Here is an 18,399-nt window from a genome sequence, read left to right on the forward strand (position 1 = left end):
GTGAACATGAGCAAGCCTGTGGGAGGCTCCCACGGATGGGGTCCTGAGCGGACAGGGTGTGTGGTCGGGGCAGGAACCAGGGTGGCCCTGCCCTAGCCGTCCTTCTGGGAGGCTGGTCCAGGAGCAACCTGGGGCCGGGTCAGCATGACCAAGACCTCTGGCCAGGGTCTGGCCCTCAAACCCTGGACTCTGGGGCGCCTGGATCCCGCAGACCGAGCGTATCGGTGGACATGACACAGCAGATCCTTTGGTGACACAAACAGAGTGTCCTGGCCGCACCAACCTGGGGCTGGGGGTGCGCCGGGAGCAAAATGAGGGTCCGCAGTGGGGTGATGAGAAGACCCTCTTTTCCTGGGGACTGTTCTTCTCCCACTTGGCCCGTGTGGCTCTGTGTCTGCCCACCGCGCTGCGGTGCCTCATGTGCCGCCCTGTGAAATGGGCATGGGCAGCTGCGCTTACGCCAGAGTGACCAAGTGGGTCTGTGGGGGCGGAGCTGACCCCACGGGGACGGGGACCTGGGGCTGGGCTCGCAGTGCTGAGTATGGCTTCAGGGCCAGGCCCACCCTGTCCTTCCCACCCCTTGATTTGGGTGTCCCGGCTCTTCCCAGTCTTGCTTAGTGAGTTTTCTGAGTTCTAAAGTCCACCCGAGATGGGCCACACCTGCCGCTACCCGGCGCATTGCTCCGGGGGCCAGGGTCTGAGGTCTCGGGCAGCACCTCTGACCACCACTGTGTCCCGGCCCTTGCTGGGGTGTCCCCTGCCTTGGGTTCCCCAGTGTGGCTTCTGCCCTTGCCACCCCTCCCCTCTGCTCACAACACCTGGGTTTCTTTTTATTTCTTATTTTAAGATCTGGTATTTAAAAAATTTTTTAAATTCTCACCTGAGCATATATTTTTTAATTGCTTTGACAGAGACAGCGAGAGAGAGAAACATCGATCGGTTGCCTCCTGTACACACCCCGACTGGGGCTCGAACCTGCAACCTTTTCGGTGTACGGGATGATGCTCCAACCAGCGAGCCCCTCGGCCAGGGCCTTGAGTCTCTGTTTGTCCTGATTATAACAAGCACATGTCTCAATATATACAGTTTTTGCAAATAAAGGTTCTTTCCAGACTGCACACAGGCCTCCCAGCCCCAGGGGACTTGCTGACCCCCTCCTACCCTGTGGCCCGTGCAAAGGTCCTTTCCATTTGAGTGTGTTTATTGAACGCAAGGTTAACCATTTCAGCGTGTCACCGCTCAGTGACATTAGTACAGTCACAGTTACGCCGCCTCTGTCTGGCCCCGAGACACTGGGTCAGCCCAAGGGGACGACCGTCAGCAGCCCCCCCGCCCCTCCCTCCCCGTCTCTCGGGACCTGCCTGTTCTGCATACTTCCTGTACGTGGAAGCACACAATGTGTGCCTTTGGTGACGGACTGCTTCCACCCACCATGTTTCCAGGGCTCCGCGGTGCCGCGTGGGGTTCCTTCCTGTCTGCGGCAGCGCCCCCTAAGGACAAGCACGTCCGGCGGTCTTTGTCCGCCAGGGCGCCCGAGGGGTCACGAGAGGTGGGTGTCCTGCTCTCGTTCTCGGGCTGTTGCGGAGACCCCAGCTTGGACCCCGCGCCCTCCCTGCGCCCCTGCCTGCCCGGGATTCTGTCTTGCACACACCAGCGCTGACCTGGTGTGAGACCCTGGCGGGAGCCAGCGTGGCTCATGGTCCCGCAGAGGCCGTTTGCTGTGGTTTCTGGGAGTCCTCCGGCTGCGTGTTGCCATAGCGACGCCGGGACCAGTGAGTCACCTGCAGGAAGTGCTACTCGCCGAGGGGGTGTCCGCCGCAGACCTGGCCAGGTGTTTCTCCAGGTGTGGCCCCTCGGTCACCTGCCTCAGGATCACATGGGAGGCTTGTTTTGAGAAAACAGTCTTCTGGGCCTCCCCTGTGCTGGCTGCCATTGGTCTGTCCCTCTGTCCCTCTGTCCCTCACAGCCTTTCCACACCTGCTGTGGTTGGATTCGAAGGACTGTAGCGGGTGGGGCTCCCTCACCTCCTGATGGGGTCGGCCGCGGAGAGGACAGGGAAGGACACGGCCCTCCCTGCAGGGTAGCCGGGACTGCCTCTGGTTCCCGACCGAGGTCCCTGTCTCCCCAGGTCCCTTCCCTCTGTCCCGCTGTCCCGCATGCTGCCCACACCTCTGTGCGTGGTCCCGTTCCTGCCGTGACTGAGTGACAGCGCAGCCTGGCCCTGCCCAGTGAAAAGGCCACCTCGGACCAGGGACCTGCAGCCTGCGGACCCGAGCTCCTCCGGGCTGGGGACGCACCGGCCCAGGGGGCCCTGACGCTGTATGCTTCCCGGTGTCCACGCCCTGGGCTGGCCGCTCCTGCCCTGTCTGTGCCTTTGGAGCCTCCGCCAGAGGAGGAAATGTTTACTGAACCTTCCCGACGCCGGGTTCTGCAGGTTTAGTACACATCTGACGGGCAGCCCGTGGTGGGGCGGGAAGGAGACGGGACAGAGCCTGTTGGCTTCGGAAGGGTGACCACCCCCGGGTCCCCTTGCGCCAGCCTCTCGGCGTCCTCCCAGGGCTTGGAATGCCCTGGCGGTGCCCCGCCTGTGTCCCTGGGAGTCGGGGTGTTGCCGAGGGCCGGCCAGGTCCCTGCAGCTGCCCCCCGGCCTCTGGCTCCAGCCTCTAATCCTGTGCTGGGCTGCGGGCGTGGAGCAGACCCCAGAACACTGGCCTCCAGACGGCTGTGCTGGGCCCCTGCTCTCCCCACCAGGGGCGAAGGGGGAAGGAGAGCAGGTGACAGGTGGGGAGCCCCGGTGTCCTGTCTCTTCCTGCGTTGTTCCGATAGGGCCCGCCTTCCTTCCTTCCTTCTTCCCTCCCTCCCTTCCTCCTTTGGTGACGGACATGTTCACGTTCAGAAAGTCTCGGAAGGGCTGCTTGCTGCCTCGCGGGTACTGTCCCTACAGTCATGGGTTTGGGTCAAAACAGACCCTGTGGGGTCACGTGTTTATGGGAAACATGTTTCCTTTGGTTGTAACAGATTTGCAACCGTCATGAAAACATCCCAGAAAGGGAAGCAGCCAGGACAAGGGCAGCCAGGACCGCAGTGTGTGACATCTCTGGACTCCTGGCCAGCCACCCACACGGTCACCTGGGCTGTGGGCTGGATCCCTGCAGGCCAGTGTCCAGGCGGGCGTGAGCCCGAGGGCCGAGGGTTGGTCTGTGCTGCCCGCCTGTGTGTAAGGTTTCACCGGGGCCCAGCTGCACCCCTCGCCTGCTGTGGCTGTGTTTGCCTTTCAGAGACTCGAGCCGCGGTTCCGGGAGAGGCCACATGGCCCACAGAGCCCATAACAGTCACTGTCTGCTCCTTTGGTGTCGGCAGGGGACATGTGGCCATTTCTGGAGTCATTCTTGTTCACATCTGGGGTGGGGTGCCGTTGGCACCTGGGGGATTGAGGCTGGGGTCCCACGATGCACAGAAAAGATGACTGGGCCCCAATGTCAGTAGTGTGGACAGAGGCTCCGAAATGCTGCTTTCTAGAGAAAGTGTCCTGTGGCAGCAAGAACTGACTGGTTGGGGCACAGGAGGCGGTGAGGACGGCGGTTCTGGGCGGTGCCCTTTGCTGGGGGGGGGTGGCGGTGAGGCCGGGGCTGAGGCTGGGTGTGGGGCCCATCCCACGTGGGGCAGCTGTTATGTGCCGAGGTGCTGCGGAGACTACCCTGGTGCTGCACCGTGCCCTGGGGTGAGGAGAGGGCGAGGATGGCCACTGGGGACATCGGACACTCGAGGGCAGGCAGAGGACGAGCAATCTCTGAAGGAGGGCGGGAAGGACCCGCCAAGGGGTGTGCAGAGACGCCCACAGCGTGGTCAGTGGTTAGAACTCCACCAGGTGAGAAACACACAGGAACTGGCCGCTGGGACACGAGCTCCGTGGGGATCCGTGGGGCCCCGTGGCTGTCGCCAGCCCAGTGAGAACAGTGTGTCTTGCAGGGGTGGGGCAGGGCTCAGCAGGGAGGGACAACGGGCCCACCCGAGCGTGTTTGTGAGCCGAAAGGGAGGGGCCCTCTTCCAGCCTCCTCCAGAGCCCCTGCTGGCACGCCCCCCCCCCCCCCCCACCCATGGAGGCCCTCCCAGGGCTGCTGACTTTAGGCCCAGGCTTCTCGGGCTGGACAGTGCAGCCTTCTGCAGAGTAGGGGCCGGGGCCGGGGGGTCAGTAACAGTGGGCAGGACACCTGTTGTGAAGCAGGGGACAGGAACATTCGCGGTGGCTCCCCCTCTGCTTGTGGGTAATTCTTCCCCTGGTCCTCTTCATCTCTAGAAGTAACCGTCCTCAGCTACTTTGTAGTTGGAGGTGAAAGAAAAGGTTCTCCCAGCTGCCCCGGGTCTGGCTGTGCCCTCCGGCTCCCAGTCACACTGGCTCCCTGTCTGCGCACCTCTCCTGCGTCACCCTCAGAACCGCAGGGAATCGTCCCTGTCCCGGAGGCGGGGCCACCTGCATGGCCTCTGTGTCCCTGTCCTGCGGGAAGCCTGCGTTTCGGTTCAGCCCTTCCTATCCCCGCCTGGCACAGACGTGTAGCAGACGCTGTGGGAAACGGGGTGATGCACACAGGTTTGCTGGTTTATGCTTTGGTTTAAGAAAACAATGGCCTGTGCGGAGGCTGCAAGTATGGACCGAGGTGCCTGCAGGCTCTGGGGAGAACTCACACTTGCTCTCTCCAGCTTCTGGTCCCTACAGAGTCTTGGGAATCCTCGTCTTGCAGCCTCCTCATCCCGTCTCTGCTTCCGCCTTCCCATGGCCACCTGCCCACCTGCGCTGTGTGTGCCGTGTCTCCATGAAGTGTTCCTCCTGTAGCGACGCAGTGGTTGCATGTCGGCCCCCGGAGCCCAGAGAGACCTCACCCTGACTTCACGTCTGCGAAGGCCCTGCCTCCAGCTGAGGTCGGATTCACAGGCCGCGTGTGGGGCCCCGCTCACCGGACCGCGGCCGGGGTCCTGCCTGCGTGGCCCGCGCTCTGGCTTCTGTTGTCGTTTGTCTTCGTGTCGTTGAGCCGCCAGGGTCAAGAACAGTCTTGTCTTTGTTTACGTTCTTTAGCAGCTAACAGCGCCTGGCAAGCGCTCAGCTCCTGTATAGTTAATGACTTAAGGGAAGGAAGATGCCACTCCTGACAACCTTCAGGTTTTCAGAACAGAAACCCACCCTAGGCAGACAGAAAGAAGGCCGAGAACCTCAGAAGGCATGTAGACTTCTCGGCTCACAGACGGTGAGATTGCAGCCGCCCCGAGCCGTTGTCACTGAGTGTGAGGCGCTCCGGGGGGTGCCGGGGATGCTGAAGACCGATGCCGTCCTTGCTGACCCCGCGCGGGTGGCCTGGCTGGAGAGACACCGTGAAATGAGCAGTTATGTCAAGTTGTTAGGTCCCGTTGGGGTTCAGGGGAGCCTGGGGCACCAGGGCCAGCACCCACAGACATGGCTCACAGGGGAGCTTGGTGGTGTCAGGACGGGACCTTGTGGACACGTAGCTTCCCTTCCACCCTAGCGTGGGGTCACAGCGCGTTATCCGGAAGTTCATTTGGAAGGATAATAAAAAAGGTAAAGATATCTGATAGAAGACTTTGAACCAGCATGGGCCTTGGAAACTGGTCCTTCCACAGAGCCTGGCGTGGAGAGCCCACCATAGTTGGCTGACGGCTGATGCTGTTCTAAACATAATGAACAAATGGCCCGGCCGGTGTGGCTCAGTGGACTGAGTGTCCTCCCAGGGACTGAGAGGTCCGGGTTTGATTCCTGGTCAGGGCACCTGCCCGGGTTGCAGGCTCGATCCCCAGTAGGGGGCGTGCAGGAGGCAGCCGATCGATGTTTCTCTCTCACATCGATGTTTCTGTCTCTCCCTTCCTCTCTCTCTAAAAAATCAATAAAAACATATTTTTAAAAAGGCAACAAGTGGCTCAGAAGAGGCCAGAGTCAAACCCTGATGTCCATTCACACTGAGAACGCGCTTAGATGCCGTCACCTCAACAGGGGGGGGGCAGCGCGGGGTCACTGCTGTGCCCCTTGCTGGCTAATCTGCGAGCATCCTCGCCGATCGGCGAAATCAACTCTTGCACACGAACGTCGGTACACAGCCCCGCTTTTCTAACTAAAGGAAAATAGATCTGGCTGTTTGTCAGAAGTTTCGTTCGGGGAGGCCCTTCTGTGCTTCAAGGCGAAATCACAAAGGAAACATGGTTCCGGTTGCGTAGCGGAGACCACAGACTTAGCAAGTGGACCCGTCTCTTCAGGAGCAACGACGCCCAGGAGATGTTGGCACTGACGTCTTGAACTGAAGACGGTCGTTGAGCAAAAGATCCAGAAGGATAGTCGCCAAGCAGGAAATGATGGTGGATATTCGAGAAAACGGCTGGCTCACCGTCCGAGGGATGTGAACTTAGACTTGGATGTCCCGTTTCCCGTGTCGGGTTAACGAAGCCCTGCGTGGACCCCCTGCTGTTGGGAGCAGGGATTGCTACAGCTTTCCCGGTTGGCCATGCTCCTTGCTCCGCTAGGCCGCCCAGGAGGACTCCAGATGGCCAGGGACCCTGGGTGTGAGGTGGTCGCCACCCTGCCTGGGTGAGAATCAGGCCTGGGTCTGGTCGGCCCGAGCGCATTTCCGGAGCATTGTTGTTGATGTTGTCCCTGCTCCGATCTTTCTGCACCCAAACCCCATTCCGCTGGGTGCTTTCCCCCGACGGCCACTTCTCAGACATCAGCTGGGTGGTCCAGCTCAATTCTGACCCCAGCTGCCTGGAGACAGTATGAGCGAGGAAGAGGGAGAGAGAGAGAAACATCGATGAGAGAGAACATCGAATGGTCACCTCCTGCACGCCCCTCCCTGGGGATCGGGCCCACACGCTGGGCATGTGTCCTGACCGGGAATCGAACCGCCAGTCTCTTGGTACATGGGTCGACGCTCAACCACCGAGCCACGCCGGCCGGCTGTTGTTGCTTTAATTTGGCAGTCTAGCCCTGCCCCTGGCCCGCTGTGGAGCTCTGCAAGGATTCACCCCACGTCCCTTTGGGTTTCCCGGCTCCTGCCTTGTCTCCACGGTCTTGAAAACCTGCCTCGAACTTGAGCCAGGGACTTGGCCTGGGGACTCACCAGCATTGCACCTTAGAAGCTGCCTCCTGTCCCAGGCTCGTGTGACTTCCCTGTTTTAGTCAGAGTCTCACAAACGAACTCTGGGGAAAACCCCTTCCTATAAAAGCCAAACAAGCCTCCGTTTCTTCATCGGGAAAATGGGTGGCACCGGCCAGATGTGTGTTTCTCAGGGTGGCACCTGAGCTGACCCTTTAAAAAGTGTTTAAGGTCATGTACGTGTACTAGCCACGATGTCAGTCTGTCCGGCCAGGGACTGGCTTCCTCTTTACACGGATGGGAAGCCGTCTCCAAAATAACTGCCCCGAGTGAACTGAACTTGGCTTCAAGGGAACAATAAACGATGTTTGATTTTTTTTTTTTTTTTTTTTTCCTGGAGGAGCACAGGAAATCAATGACCAATCTTTGGGAACCACAAATCCTCCGAGGGCTGATGTCTCACAGCCTTGAATGTGTCAGAACTTCAGACAGTCATGTGTTTTCTTTGCAGCCACTGGCTGGGAACCCGAAGTGTTTCTGGTCGGGGCTGATCGCGAGACCCTGCTTCACAGCCTGTCCGCTGCCTACTGCAGCCACAAGCCACCATCGCGAGCCCCGAAGACGTGGCAGAACCCCCCCCATGTCAGTGTCACAGGTGTGCTGGCTCAGCCAGGTGACCAGCAGAGGAGGGAAGGGACCAGGTCCTGTGCTCCCTGAGTCTTTGGTGGTCCCCTTGCACTGGTTCTGATCCTTTGTCCATTCAGCAGGCGACACCAAACACCAGCTGGGTCCAGGCACCGTGTTGGCTGCGGGGCAGCTGTGGCGATAGAGAAGCCACGTGTCCAGGGTTCATGGAAACAAGTATCCAGTTAGGGAACTGAGCTAAGCGCAGAGGCCCAGCCCCGACGCTCACGACCGCAGCAGTGAATGGGTGGCAGGTGCGTCCCAGGAAGCGCAGGGGGGGGGGGACACCGCGGCAGAGGCGTGTTGGACGGGATCCCTCCCAAAGGGGTAGGTTTTTTGTAGCAGAAAGTGGGAAGCCTGTTGGGTCTTCAAGAGGGTGGGGTGGGGGCCCTGGCCGGTTCGGTTCAGCGGTTGGAGCGTCAGCCCGAGGACTTGGGAACCTCGGTTGCAGTTTGGTCCCCGGCCCTGGTTGGGGTCGTGCAGGAGGCAACCAATCGATGTGTCTCACGTTGATGTTTTCCTCTCTCTCCCACTATCTGAAAATCAATGGAGAAAATATCCTGGGTGAGGATAAAGAAATAAGTACGTGAATAAAGAAGGGGGGTGGGGAGAGAGACAGCAGAAGGCGGGAGCCGGCCGGGGGTGCCTGGAGCCAAGTCCGAGGAGTGGGCTGTGTTGGCAAGAGCGCAGGGCCTGCAGAAGAAGGCGGGACACGGCATGGAGGTGGTTGGTGCGTGGGGTCTTCTTCACACTGGGGGGGGGGGGTTCCGGAGAGCCTGAGATTGTTGGCTTTACCCAAGGAGATGGGATGGGTCCCACACAGCAGGAGGAACATGCCACACCTGGGCGTCCATCGCCTGCAGGGAGGAGGCGGGGCTGTAGGAAGCTGGGTCAGGCCCCCGGCACCCTCCACCCTCCCTGACCCCACCCACAACCCCTGACTCTCCAGACCCAGATTTTCGTCCTTGGGCACTGGCTGGTGCCCACATCCCAAGTCCTTGTACCAACTCCCAGCCGTCACACTTTCCTCAGCGAGTGACAAGTGCCACACCTGTGAGCGTGCCACGGCGCCAGGGCCCCTCCCCCGTCCCCGCAGAGCCTGTGGGTGGTTCCGCGTCTCCAGCGTTGGGTGGCTCGGAGAACCTGCGTTCCCCTGGAGGCTTGGCCTCTCTCGGACGTGGTTCTCTGAACGTCACGGCCCCGCGTGTCTGCGTCCCCTGTCTGGGCACAGCCTTGTTCCAGAGGCAGAGGCTTGGTGGCTGTTGGCTGAGGCCACGTGTGGCCTGCCGGGGAGACGCCCACGGTTCTCAGACTCGGGGACCGGGTCGCATGGTCCCGCACACGGACCTCATGACTGGCCCAGATGGCTTGTTGGCAGGCCCCAGACTGCTGCTGCCGCCCCCCCCAGGTGGAACTCAGTGTTGAACCAAAGTGAAATACACTCCAACAGCACCTGTGAGCGGCCAGTGCGCCCCGGTAGCTCCGGTGGGTGTGCCCTCCTCCGGGACATGGGGTGGCGCCGTCCTCCCGTGTTCCAGGTGGGTGCTGGCGGGTTCTAGACGGGAGGCTTCTGCAGCCGGGAGAAGTCCCCCAGGTGGCGGGCAGGGTTGGGTTTCTCTGTGCAGGGCTGGTCCTCGCTAGTAACCGGAGCCTGTGCGTCCTTGCCAAGGCGGGGGGAGCCTGGAAAGGGGACACCAGTCACGTGTTCGCTTTCCACTTGGGTTATTGCCCAGACCAGCTGGGTCAGGGGTCAAGAGGCAGGAGCATCAGGGGTGGAGACTGTGGGACCGACCTCCCTCCAGGGCTGTCTGCATGGGGGGGGGGGGGGTACGACATGTAGAGACCACTGACCCTTGTCTCAGTGTGACTGTGAAGGCCAGCTGACCCCACAGCCCCCACACTGCCGGTCAGGAGCTTGGGGCGCGGGGGTTCAGGCGGTTGCTCGCAGGAGGACAGGTCAGCCGGGAGGGGCGTCTTTGGGTGACTGGTCCTCGGGGGCACAGGTTTGGGGAGCGAGTGAGGGGGCAGATTCTGCGGAGTTTCTGTCGACAGCCTGGTGACTCACACCACCGAGAGTGAGCCAGACGCAGGCTGTCTTCTTTAGCAGAGGAAACGTGATGAATCGACTCGACGTGCCCACTCCAGAGGTCACAGTGGGCACGGGAACGAGTCGTCGTAGACCGCGGGAACCGCAGGCTGCCCGTGTGCACCGGATCGGGGCCACCGGAGAGGCTGGCGCCCCTGTGCCGCCCGGGTCCCCGAGTGGGGCCCTCTGCACCCTGAGGTGTGGGGCTCTGCTGTTGGTCCTGGTTGGTTGGTTTTCTCGTTGTTCCTGGGTCCCGACGTCGGCAGGTGGGCCCCCACCTGGGGGCGCTGTGCTCCTAGCCACTGAGGAAGGGCCGTGAGCGGCCCCCCGTGTGCCCCCGCAATCTGTGAGCAGTTCTGTCTGTGCGCAGCGACGTCGGCTGGGCCGGGGCCAGCCTCCCGGGTTCTGGGAGGAGCTGGGAGCAAACTCTTTCTCTAAATGAATTGGCCCGTCTACAAGAAAAGGAAAATTCATTAGTGGTGAGTCAGCTACCGTTAGCTGTAATGTCCCTTCCTGTCGTCCTGACCTGACTTTCCCCCAGGGGAACAGAGCGTGCCCCGAAGGTCCCGGCTGGGTGGGCATGGGCGTGGAGGTGGGGGAGGGGGGCGGACTGGCTGCCTCAGCCCGGCCCTCTCAGATGTCCCCAGCTCAGTGCTGGCCAGGAGAGGTGACCCACCCCTGGGCCCTGTGGGTGAAGTCCAGTTTCTCGTGGAGGGTGACAGATTTCTAAGCCAGTCCACCCAGGTAAACCCATCAGTGCTGGTTTGTGGTGGGTTTTGTTTGTTTGTTTTTTGTTTTTATTTGGTAATATTTTTTACTGACTTAGAGAGAGCAAGGGAGAGGGGGAGAGAGAGAGAAACATCGATGTGAGAGCGCAATGTCGATTGGCTGCCTCTTGCACGCCCTCTACCAGGGTTCGAGCCCGCAACCCAGGCATGTGCCCTGAGCAGGAATTCGACAGGCAGCCTATCCGTGCCCGGGACGGTGCCCAGCCGGCTGAGCCACGCCAGCCATCAGCGTTTTAGTGTTATATAACTCAGGTGTCCAGATAGGACGGGCTTCCTGAATTCAGCCTGCTGGGTACAATCACGCCACGGCGGCCTTCGGGTGGGGTTGGGGTCACTTGGCCCTGGTGGGGATTTGGGCTCCTCAAAGGACATTATCCCAGGGGTAGCTACCAAAGTATCTCTGAAGCCTTCGTTTTTATTTAAATACCCAGCCCACTGAGCTGGCACAGCTTTCTCCCAGAAGAAAGAGACACCCACTTCTGCCGTGGCCGTGGCCAGGGCCCGTGGACGGTGTCCCAAGCACAGAGATGGTCAGTATTTGTCCACCACATGCTGCGGGCTGGCAGACCAGGTCCACGCTCGGAGAAATGCCGCACAGGGAGAGGTGCGGGCGAGATTCAAGTCGGTTTGGAAACATCTGGACTCAGGCATGTCTGGGTCTCCAGACCTGAGTACCCGGGGTGCAGCTTCTCTTACCACTATTCAGTCATCTTTATTCCGGTGGGTTGCTAAGTTCCACTCGATCCCCTCAAACCAGAGTCCATCTGCCAACCCGAGTTTTCCTCTCCCTGAAGATTTTCCCCTCAAAGTGTACATATTGCTCCTTCAACCGGAGAGACTCCCTGTCCCTCGGCCCCACTTGGCCGAGCGGCTGAGGCTTCTCTTGAAGGTTGAACCGTGTGTCTCTGCGGCCGCATCTCCAGAACCACCGGCTTTTTGGAAGGTACACTCAGCAGGAACATTCGGGAAACTCATGTCAACACCTGAGAGCGTGGGGTGTACGTGGCCCCTGGGGACTGCGGAAGCCGGTCTGACAGCGTCGTGACCCCCACCGCCCCCTCCTGAGGGGCGGCCACAGGCTCCCGGGAAGTCTTGGACTTTTCCCTTCTGTCTGGTTTGACCTTTTCTGGGGTACAAGTGGAAAAAAAAAAGTGTACACAATTACTGTAAGGTTTTCAAAGGTCTTGCCTGGTAATTTAACAGAACAGACTCTCTCTTCAGTAGGATGAGCCGGAATCTTACAAAAGCCCCAAATCTAATTTCCTCGGCAGCCTGCGGGCTCTTTGGAGCCAGCGAACGCGGGGAAGCTTTCTGGCCGGCCTGGTACCTCTCGCCCGTGGTTTCTGCAGACGCAGCGTGGGTGCAGGCTGGGGTCGGCCTTCCTTCGGCCTCTCCCCGGGAACCGCCGGCTGCCCTGAGCGGAGACGGCTGTCCCCAGACCTCTCCGTCGCCTGTGTCCTGCTCCCTGGCTGGAGGGGTCACCCCTCCCCGGGCACTAGCGGTCTTCCCATTGGTCTTAGCTGGCCGGTGCGTTTCCTGCTGGTACAGGGCAGCCGCCAGCCCGGGCCAGCCGCCCACGTGAGCTGCTCAGGGATCTGCCCTCCAGACAGTTGGTCCCTGACAGCTCCCAGGGCACCTCCGTGTCCCGGGCAGGGCAGGCGTCGAAACGGTGCCAGAGGTGTGATTTCGGGCACGAGGGACTCAGGTCGCTTCACAGCGGAGAATACAGACTGGGAAAGGGATTTGCAGCGTCCAGCCATCTGGAATGCTCAGTCTCGTGTGTGGCCCAGAAGGGAAATAGGAGTACTGAAACAAAGCAAACTGGGTTTTGGGCTGTTGGTCAGTCTATTTATTCAGTGTCTATAGACCTTTGCTCACACACAGCTTACAGCCCTGATACCATCCGATGCAGAATTATTTCTAAGTCGAAACACAGCTCGTGTGACCACGGCGTTTCTTCCTTGCTTATGCCCGCGCACGCGCGCTTTGGATAGATGACTGTGAAAACATCATTGCGCTCCCTAAGCATGGAAGGACACAGACCATATTAAAAATAGATAAATAGAGTTCATTCATTCCTTTGTGCTTGAGGGCCAGCTCTGTGTATCTCTGTCACAACACAGGGAGCGGAGACAGACTGAGCCCTGTGGGCTCACAGAGCCGAGGGTGTCATGGGGAAATCAGACTATAAACAGAGCGGTGTCTGGTGGGGGGAGCAGGGAGGGGTGGGGGAGGGGTGCCGCTGCTCCAGGCGTCTGCCCCCGCTGATCCGGTGACATGCAGAGGAGGCCTGGAGGCCGCGAGGGTCCGTCTGCTGACCGGGCAGGGCCTCCCGGCCGCGGGAACAGTGTGTGCAGGGGCCCTGTGGAGGGAGGGGGCACCCCAGGAAAGGGGCCGGAGCGCTGGCAGGGCCCGTGGTGCAGGGTCTCGAGGGCATTGTGGGCACAGTGAGCCAGCAGCCTTTGCAGGGTTGGACAGAGTCCTGACTTCTAAACGTTCTGCCCGCTGAGGGGCTCGGGCTGCCCAGGCTCTGAGTTCATGGCTCTGTAGACTTTTTCCAGGTCCAGGGGAGACGGACACACATCCCTGACGCAGGCCTGGGAAGACAGGTGACAGGTGCCTCCTGGTACTTCCTTAATTTCATAACGTTTTATTGCAGATATTCAAAATGTGTACAGAAATAGGGAAATGGTAAAAATAAGAATAAGTAATAAAGATAGATAATGAAATAGGATAATTGTAAATAAACAGGGAAGGTGGTATAATGTATAGTTGTGATGTAGTTATACACTTCTATACGCACATCTCAGTATATTTGTAATAGTAGTCCAGTGTTTAGTAAAATACCGTTTAGTGGCCCTTCATGAACTTCTTATGAGGCGAATCACGTCTCCCGACGTCGCTGTTCTAATAAAGCGAGGGCTAATCCGGAGGGCGTGGTACATGAGCTCATGAGCCTTGAATTTGAGGCTCGGGGACACGCAGATCCGAGGCCAGCAGGTGAGTCACTGGGGTTTGCAGGGCTGTGCGGAGGAGGGTGGAGCAGAAGGAGGCGGAGACAGGTCTTCCTGGAGGCGCAGGTGAGGGGTGCGTGTTCCTGGAGCTGCAGGGGGGCGTGAGTGTGGCCTTGTTGGCCTGTGGGGTGGAGGTCCGTCCGTGCAAGGCCTGGAAAGCTGAATGTCGTTGCTGCTTTAAAAGCCGTGAGCAACATCCTGAGGACTTTGCGCCGGAGCTGACCTGACCGCACTGGAGAGCTTTGCGGAAATCAAGGGCGCGAATGGAGACTGGGTGGCCTCGGGGATCTCATGGCTGCAGGCGAGGAGCCTGGTGACCTCTGGGGGTGTGGGAAGACCATGGGAGAGCAGAGCAGCGCCCCCTGGTGTCTTACCCGCCGCGTAGGTGACCCCAGGCACCCTCCACGCCTCGCTCTGGAGTTGGAGGTGCAGGGCTCCCCTGTGAACCCTCACCCCACGGTGTCTGCTTGGGGAGGTGCCGGGCGTGGTCCAGCAGGGCAGGCTGCCCTTTCTCTGCTGTCAGATACTATCTCCAAACGGCGATGGGCTCACGCTCACCACAGGGGACTGGTGGTGTCAGGCCTCTTGAAGGGCCATCTCCCTCGACCACCGGGGAAAAGTCGCCATCCTGGGCTTTCCTCGGGGCATGGAGCACCATGGGACAAACCACCTCCGTCCCGTGTAAGAGCGTGAATGGCTGCATTGACGCACGGAGTGAAGGCGACGCTTCTGGCCACCGGGGAGTCGCACGTCGGTGCCGGGGCTGTGCTCCCGCTGACAAGTGGCTCATCTGTTCCTTCAGTGGCAGCCTCTGAGGGTGTCTTGGTGTTTTTAAAGATCTTTATAACTGCTAACACTTTCTGTCTGTCCCCTGGCTCTGGGTCATCCGTATGTCCCCCCATCAATAGTAAACAAACACGACGATCCGTCTCCAAAGTTTCCAGGGGTGCGTGATCCGTGCTGCCCACCCCGACGCCGATTCCCCCTGGGGCCACCTCCCAGGAACCCGAGAATCTGGCCACTCTGAAGTGTTTCTCTCATTTCCTGTTGCCGACCTGCAGATTCTTCCCGGTGCTGCCTGGAAGCTGTCTCGGGGTCCTGTGGGTGCCCCGTGCGCTCTCCAGCCCCGGATACCTCCGCCCCATCCGGACTTCACCCACGTCACCTGCCGTGGACGCGGGGCTTCGAGGATGGCGGGGCTGGTCCCCATGTCGCCTCTCCTGCCGCTCACCTGCACCCCCTAAGCTGCGTCGGTCATGTTCAGAGATGACGTCATCGCTGCTTCCGTTTTCCTCGGCGCAGCCAAGTTCTCTTTCTCAACCAGGAGCCTTCCGTGGCTTCCCAGGGTCTCCAGGGCAAAGACGAGACCCTGTGCCAAGACCAGGGCTGCTGAAGCCCCAGCTTCGGGGACAGAGCCCCTGAGCCGCTCAGGCTCCCCACGGGGTCGTGAGGTCAGATCCGGACGGGCTGTCCGTGCCCCTTCCCCAGATGAGAAGGTCGAGGCTTAGTGGAGCCAGACTGAGCACGAGTCATCCCAGTGTGGATGGAACCTGGGGCTGCTCGCCGCACCCACCCTTGGCCAACAACGCTGCAGAGCCCGAGGGGCAGGGTGCGGGACTGGCTAAGTCGTCACCGCGGCACAGCGGCTGCTGATGGCGGAGCCCGCCCTCCAGGTCTCCGGTCAGTAAAGGAGACACATGGGTCAGAAGCTGCATTTCAGGGTGTCTTTGGATAGAGAAACCAGGGACCTCGGACCAGGTTCCGTGAACCCAGTTCCATTGGGGTGAAACTCGCTGCGCCCTCCCGGGTGCACTCAGCTCCGAGTGTGGCGCCGGCCGTGGGCTGCGGCGTGGCCTCCGGTTTCTGTGGAATTCTCTGCTTTGGAACCGGCCCTTGGCTGTCCCTTTTCCTGAGCCCTGGTGAAGGAAGGTCTGCGCACAGCCGGCCACCTCCTGCGTCTCCAGAATCCCCTAAAAGCCCCGTGTCCCTTCCCAGAGAAAGGCTGAGGCCTCGGGCGAGATCCCGTGTCTTTCCCACAGAAACGTCTGTGCTCGGTCAGTGACGACACCATGGCTCAGTGACTCGAAGGTTCCCTTGCATAAGTTACGTGAAAAGACCTTATATATATATACAAGTGGCCACTTGTGTGTTTTATTTATGAGGGTTTGATTTTGTGGGGTCCCGGGAAGATTTACGGGGAGTGCGGGCAGGGAGCCCTGTCTCCAGGGGCTGGAGTCAGCCTTGGCTGTCCGCACCGTGGGACACCACCATTGGATGTATCCCTCCGCTCTCGAACCCTGGAACCAGCAGGGTGGGCGGCACAGGTCGTCTCGTCCTCTGGCCGTAGCGAACAGGCTGGCCAGATGCCTGACGGGTTCACAAAGCCCACTGTGCCCCAGGAAGAGGGGCACCCCGGGGCCTGGACACTGGGCTCTGTGCGCAGGACCAGGGAGGGAGCCCGCTCGGCCTCGGGGCCGGGAAGTGACAGGGTCTGTCTGCAGGGATGGCCAGTGGAGGAGAGAAGATTCCTGCTTCCCATTAAATGACTTTGTAGCCCGTGTTCCTCTTGCTCAAGGGAAGGTCTTCTCTTCTTTCAGGAAGAAGCGCGCGGCACCCGGCGCCGCGGGCAGCATGGTGGTCTGAGCGGGCGCCTCCGCCGTTGCTGGACTGACGGAGGAAGAGAGATGGCACCGTAGCGGTTCCCAGGAGGAGGGTGCAGGATGGCAGCCCAGCGGATCCGGGCCGCCAACTCCAGCGGCCTCCCCCGGTGCAAATCCGAGGGGACCCTGATCGACCTGAGCGAAGGGTTTTCCGAAACGAGTTTTAACGATGTCAAAGGTGAGCTCCCGGGCGGACCTGGGCCTGCCGGGTCCGAGGCTCCGGGTCCCGATTCACACGGTGCCTTTAGCTCCCTGAGCTCCCTCGCGTTACAGATCCGGGCCCAGGAGGTTCCTCTGTCTTTTGGTTTTGTTTCTCTGGCGTGTTGGGAGGTGGTTTTTCGTTTTCTCTTTAGTAATGGAACTTCGTGCGTGTGTTTTGGTGACATTACGGTAGGAAGCTTGGTGGCACAGAAAACCAGGGGAAAGAATCACTTATTGGAAACACCAGGGAAGAGAAAGGGTGGTCTGGGATGGGGTCGCAGGCGTTTTCCACGAAGGGTCATGCAGGAAACAGTTTGAGCCTTGCGGGATCTAGGGTGTCTGTCACAGCGGCTCAGCTCTGGCCGGTAGCTTGGAGGCCGTCAGAGAAGAGAGCAAACACATGGACGTGGCTGTGTTTCTTTTTTTTTATCCTCACCCGAGGACATTTTTCGATATTTTGTTCAGATAGAGTGGGAGGGAGAGAGGGAGAGAGAAACATCGATGTGAAAGCGACACATCGAGTGGTTGCCACCCACACGGCCCAACCAGGGCCGGGGACAAACTGCAACCAAGGTACGTGCCCTTAGCGGGAACCGAACCCGCGTCTCTCCGGACCGCAGGCCGATGCTCTGACCGCTGAGCCAAACCGGCCAGGGCGACGTGGCTGTGTTTCAATAAAACTTTATTTACAAAAGCAGCCAGTGCATGTGGCTCTGGGGCCATAGTTTGCAGACGCGGGTTTCAAGGTGGCCCTCGGGTTTAAAGCACCCTGTGCCTGTGGGTTTCTCCAGTATCCACAAAAAAATCTGGGTTGGTGAGAAAACCTATCTTTCGGACACCAGGGGAGAGACACTGGTGGGTCATCATCTTCCTTGAAGCCCACCCCGACCTCACAGCCATGAACAGCGTCTGCCGAGAGCTCTCCTGGTGCCCTGTGCCCACCCCCATCGTCACCGTCATTCTGTTGACATCACCCACCGTGCAGCGGCCATATCTCTGCCTTTATCTCTTTAGCCCATGGCACAAGGGCAGAACTAAATAAGTCACCCTGCACTGAACTCCTCTCTCCCCTGACGTCCTGAGGGTCAGCGGACGTGCTTCTCTCTCCCCTCCCTCCTCTCCCACGCCCCTCCCCCGTGCTTGGCACTGGCAGCCCCGAGCGCGGCTCCCAGTGTCTTCAGGAGGAGAACGGCAGAGGGAGTCATGAGGGTTTCTTCGTAAGCGCAGCAGCTTTGGGTGTTGCTATAAATAATCGAACCGTTCGTTTTTTATAGACTGGTAATGGATGTCGTCTTTCTTTAGCCCGGCGAGGCACAGCGATAGCGGGAAAGCGTGAGCAGGATGAGCGTGGGGTTTGGGTGGGGGTCTTCCCGAGGCGCTGCATTTTAACACATCGTGATCATCTGGGAGGAGCCGTTGTTCCCGGAAGAATTGCACAAGGCAGTGTGGGATGTGAGGAGGGGCTGGTGAGCTCGTGTGTGTGTGGGGGGGGGGGGCAGAGGCCCCTCGACAGTGCCCTCCAGGGCAGGGCTCCAGCCCAGCTACTCCACACACATCAGCATGGTGAGCAGACTTCGAGTGGGGATTTCTCCAGCCAGAGTATCTACTGTGAAATGTTCTGCTCCTGATGAGTGTTTTTCCTGCAGAAGAACTGAGGTAGAGGGGAGGAAACGTATTTATCCAGGGCCCTGAGCTTCCTGGCGCCCGGGGCGCTTTTCTGTGTTAAAATCAAGGTAGCCGTGACTCCGGGCCGCACGCCCCAGCGTTCATGAGGTTGGAATCCAATAGGGATTTTCCTGCCTCTCTGATTGAATGGCGGCCCCAGCCTGGTGTCCTAGGGCGCTCTGTGGAGTGACCGATGGAGGGCCCCTCCTG

General features: G+C 59.9%; 1 protein-coding gene across 1 annotated transcript in view; it reads left to right on the plus strand.

Annotated features, from left to right (window-relative positions):
- The window catches only part of SH3BP4 (SH3 domain binding protein 4), a 37,173-nt gene that overhangs the window by 6,748 nt on the left and 12,026 nt on the right, over positions 1-18,399 (plus strand). The window contains exon 2 of the mRNA XM_036255076.1: positions 16,261-16,501. Coding sequence (XP_036110969.1) covers positions 16,384-16,501 — 118 coding nt within the window. The 5' untranslated portion in view covers positions 16,261-16,383. The remainder of the gene's footprint in view (positions 1-16,260; positions 16,502-18,399) is intronic.

Source organism: Molossus molossus, unplaced genomic scaffold (assembly GCF_014108415.1).
Source record: "Molossus molossus isolate mMolMol1 unplaced genomic scaffold, mMolMol1.p scaffold_m16_p_11, whole genome shotgun sequence".
Taxonomy (NCBI): Eukaryota; Metazoa; Chordata; class Mammalia; order Chiroptera; family Molossidae; genus Molossus; species Molossus molossus.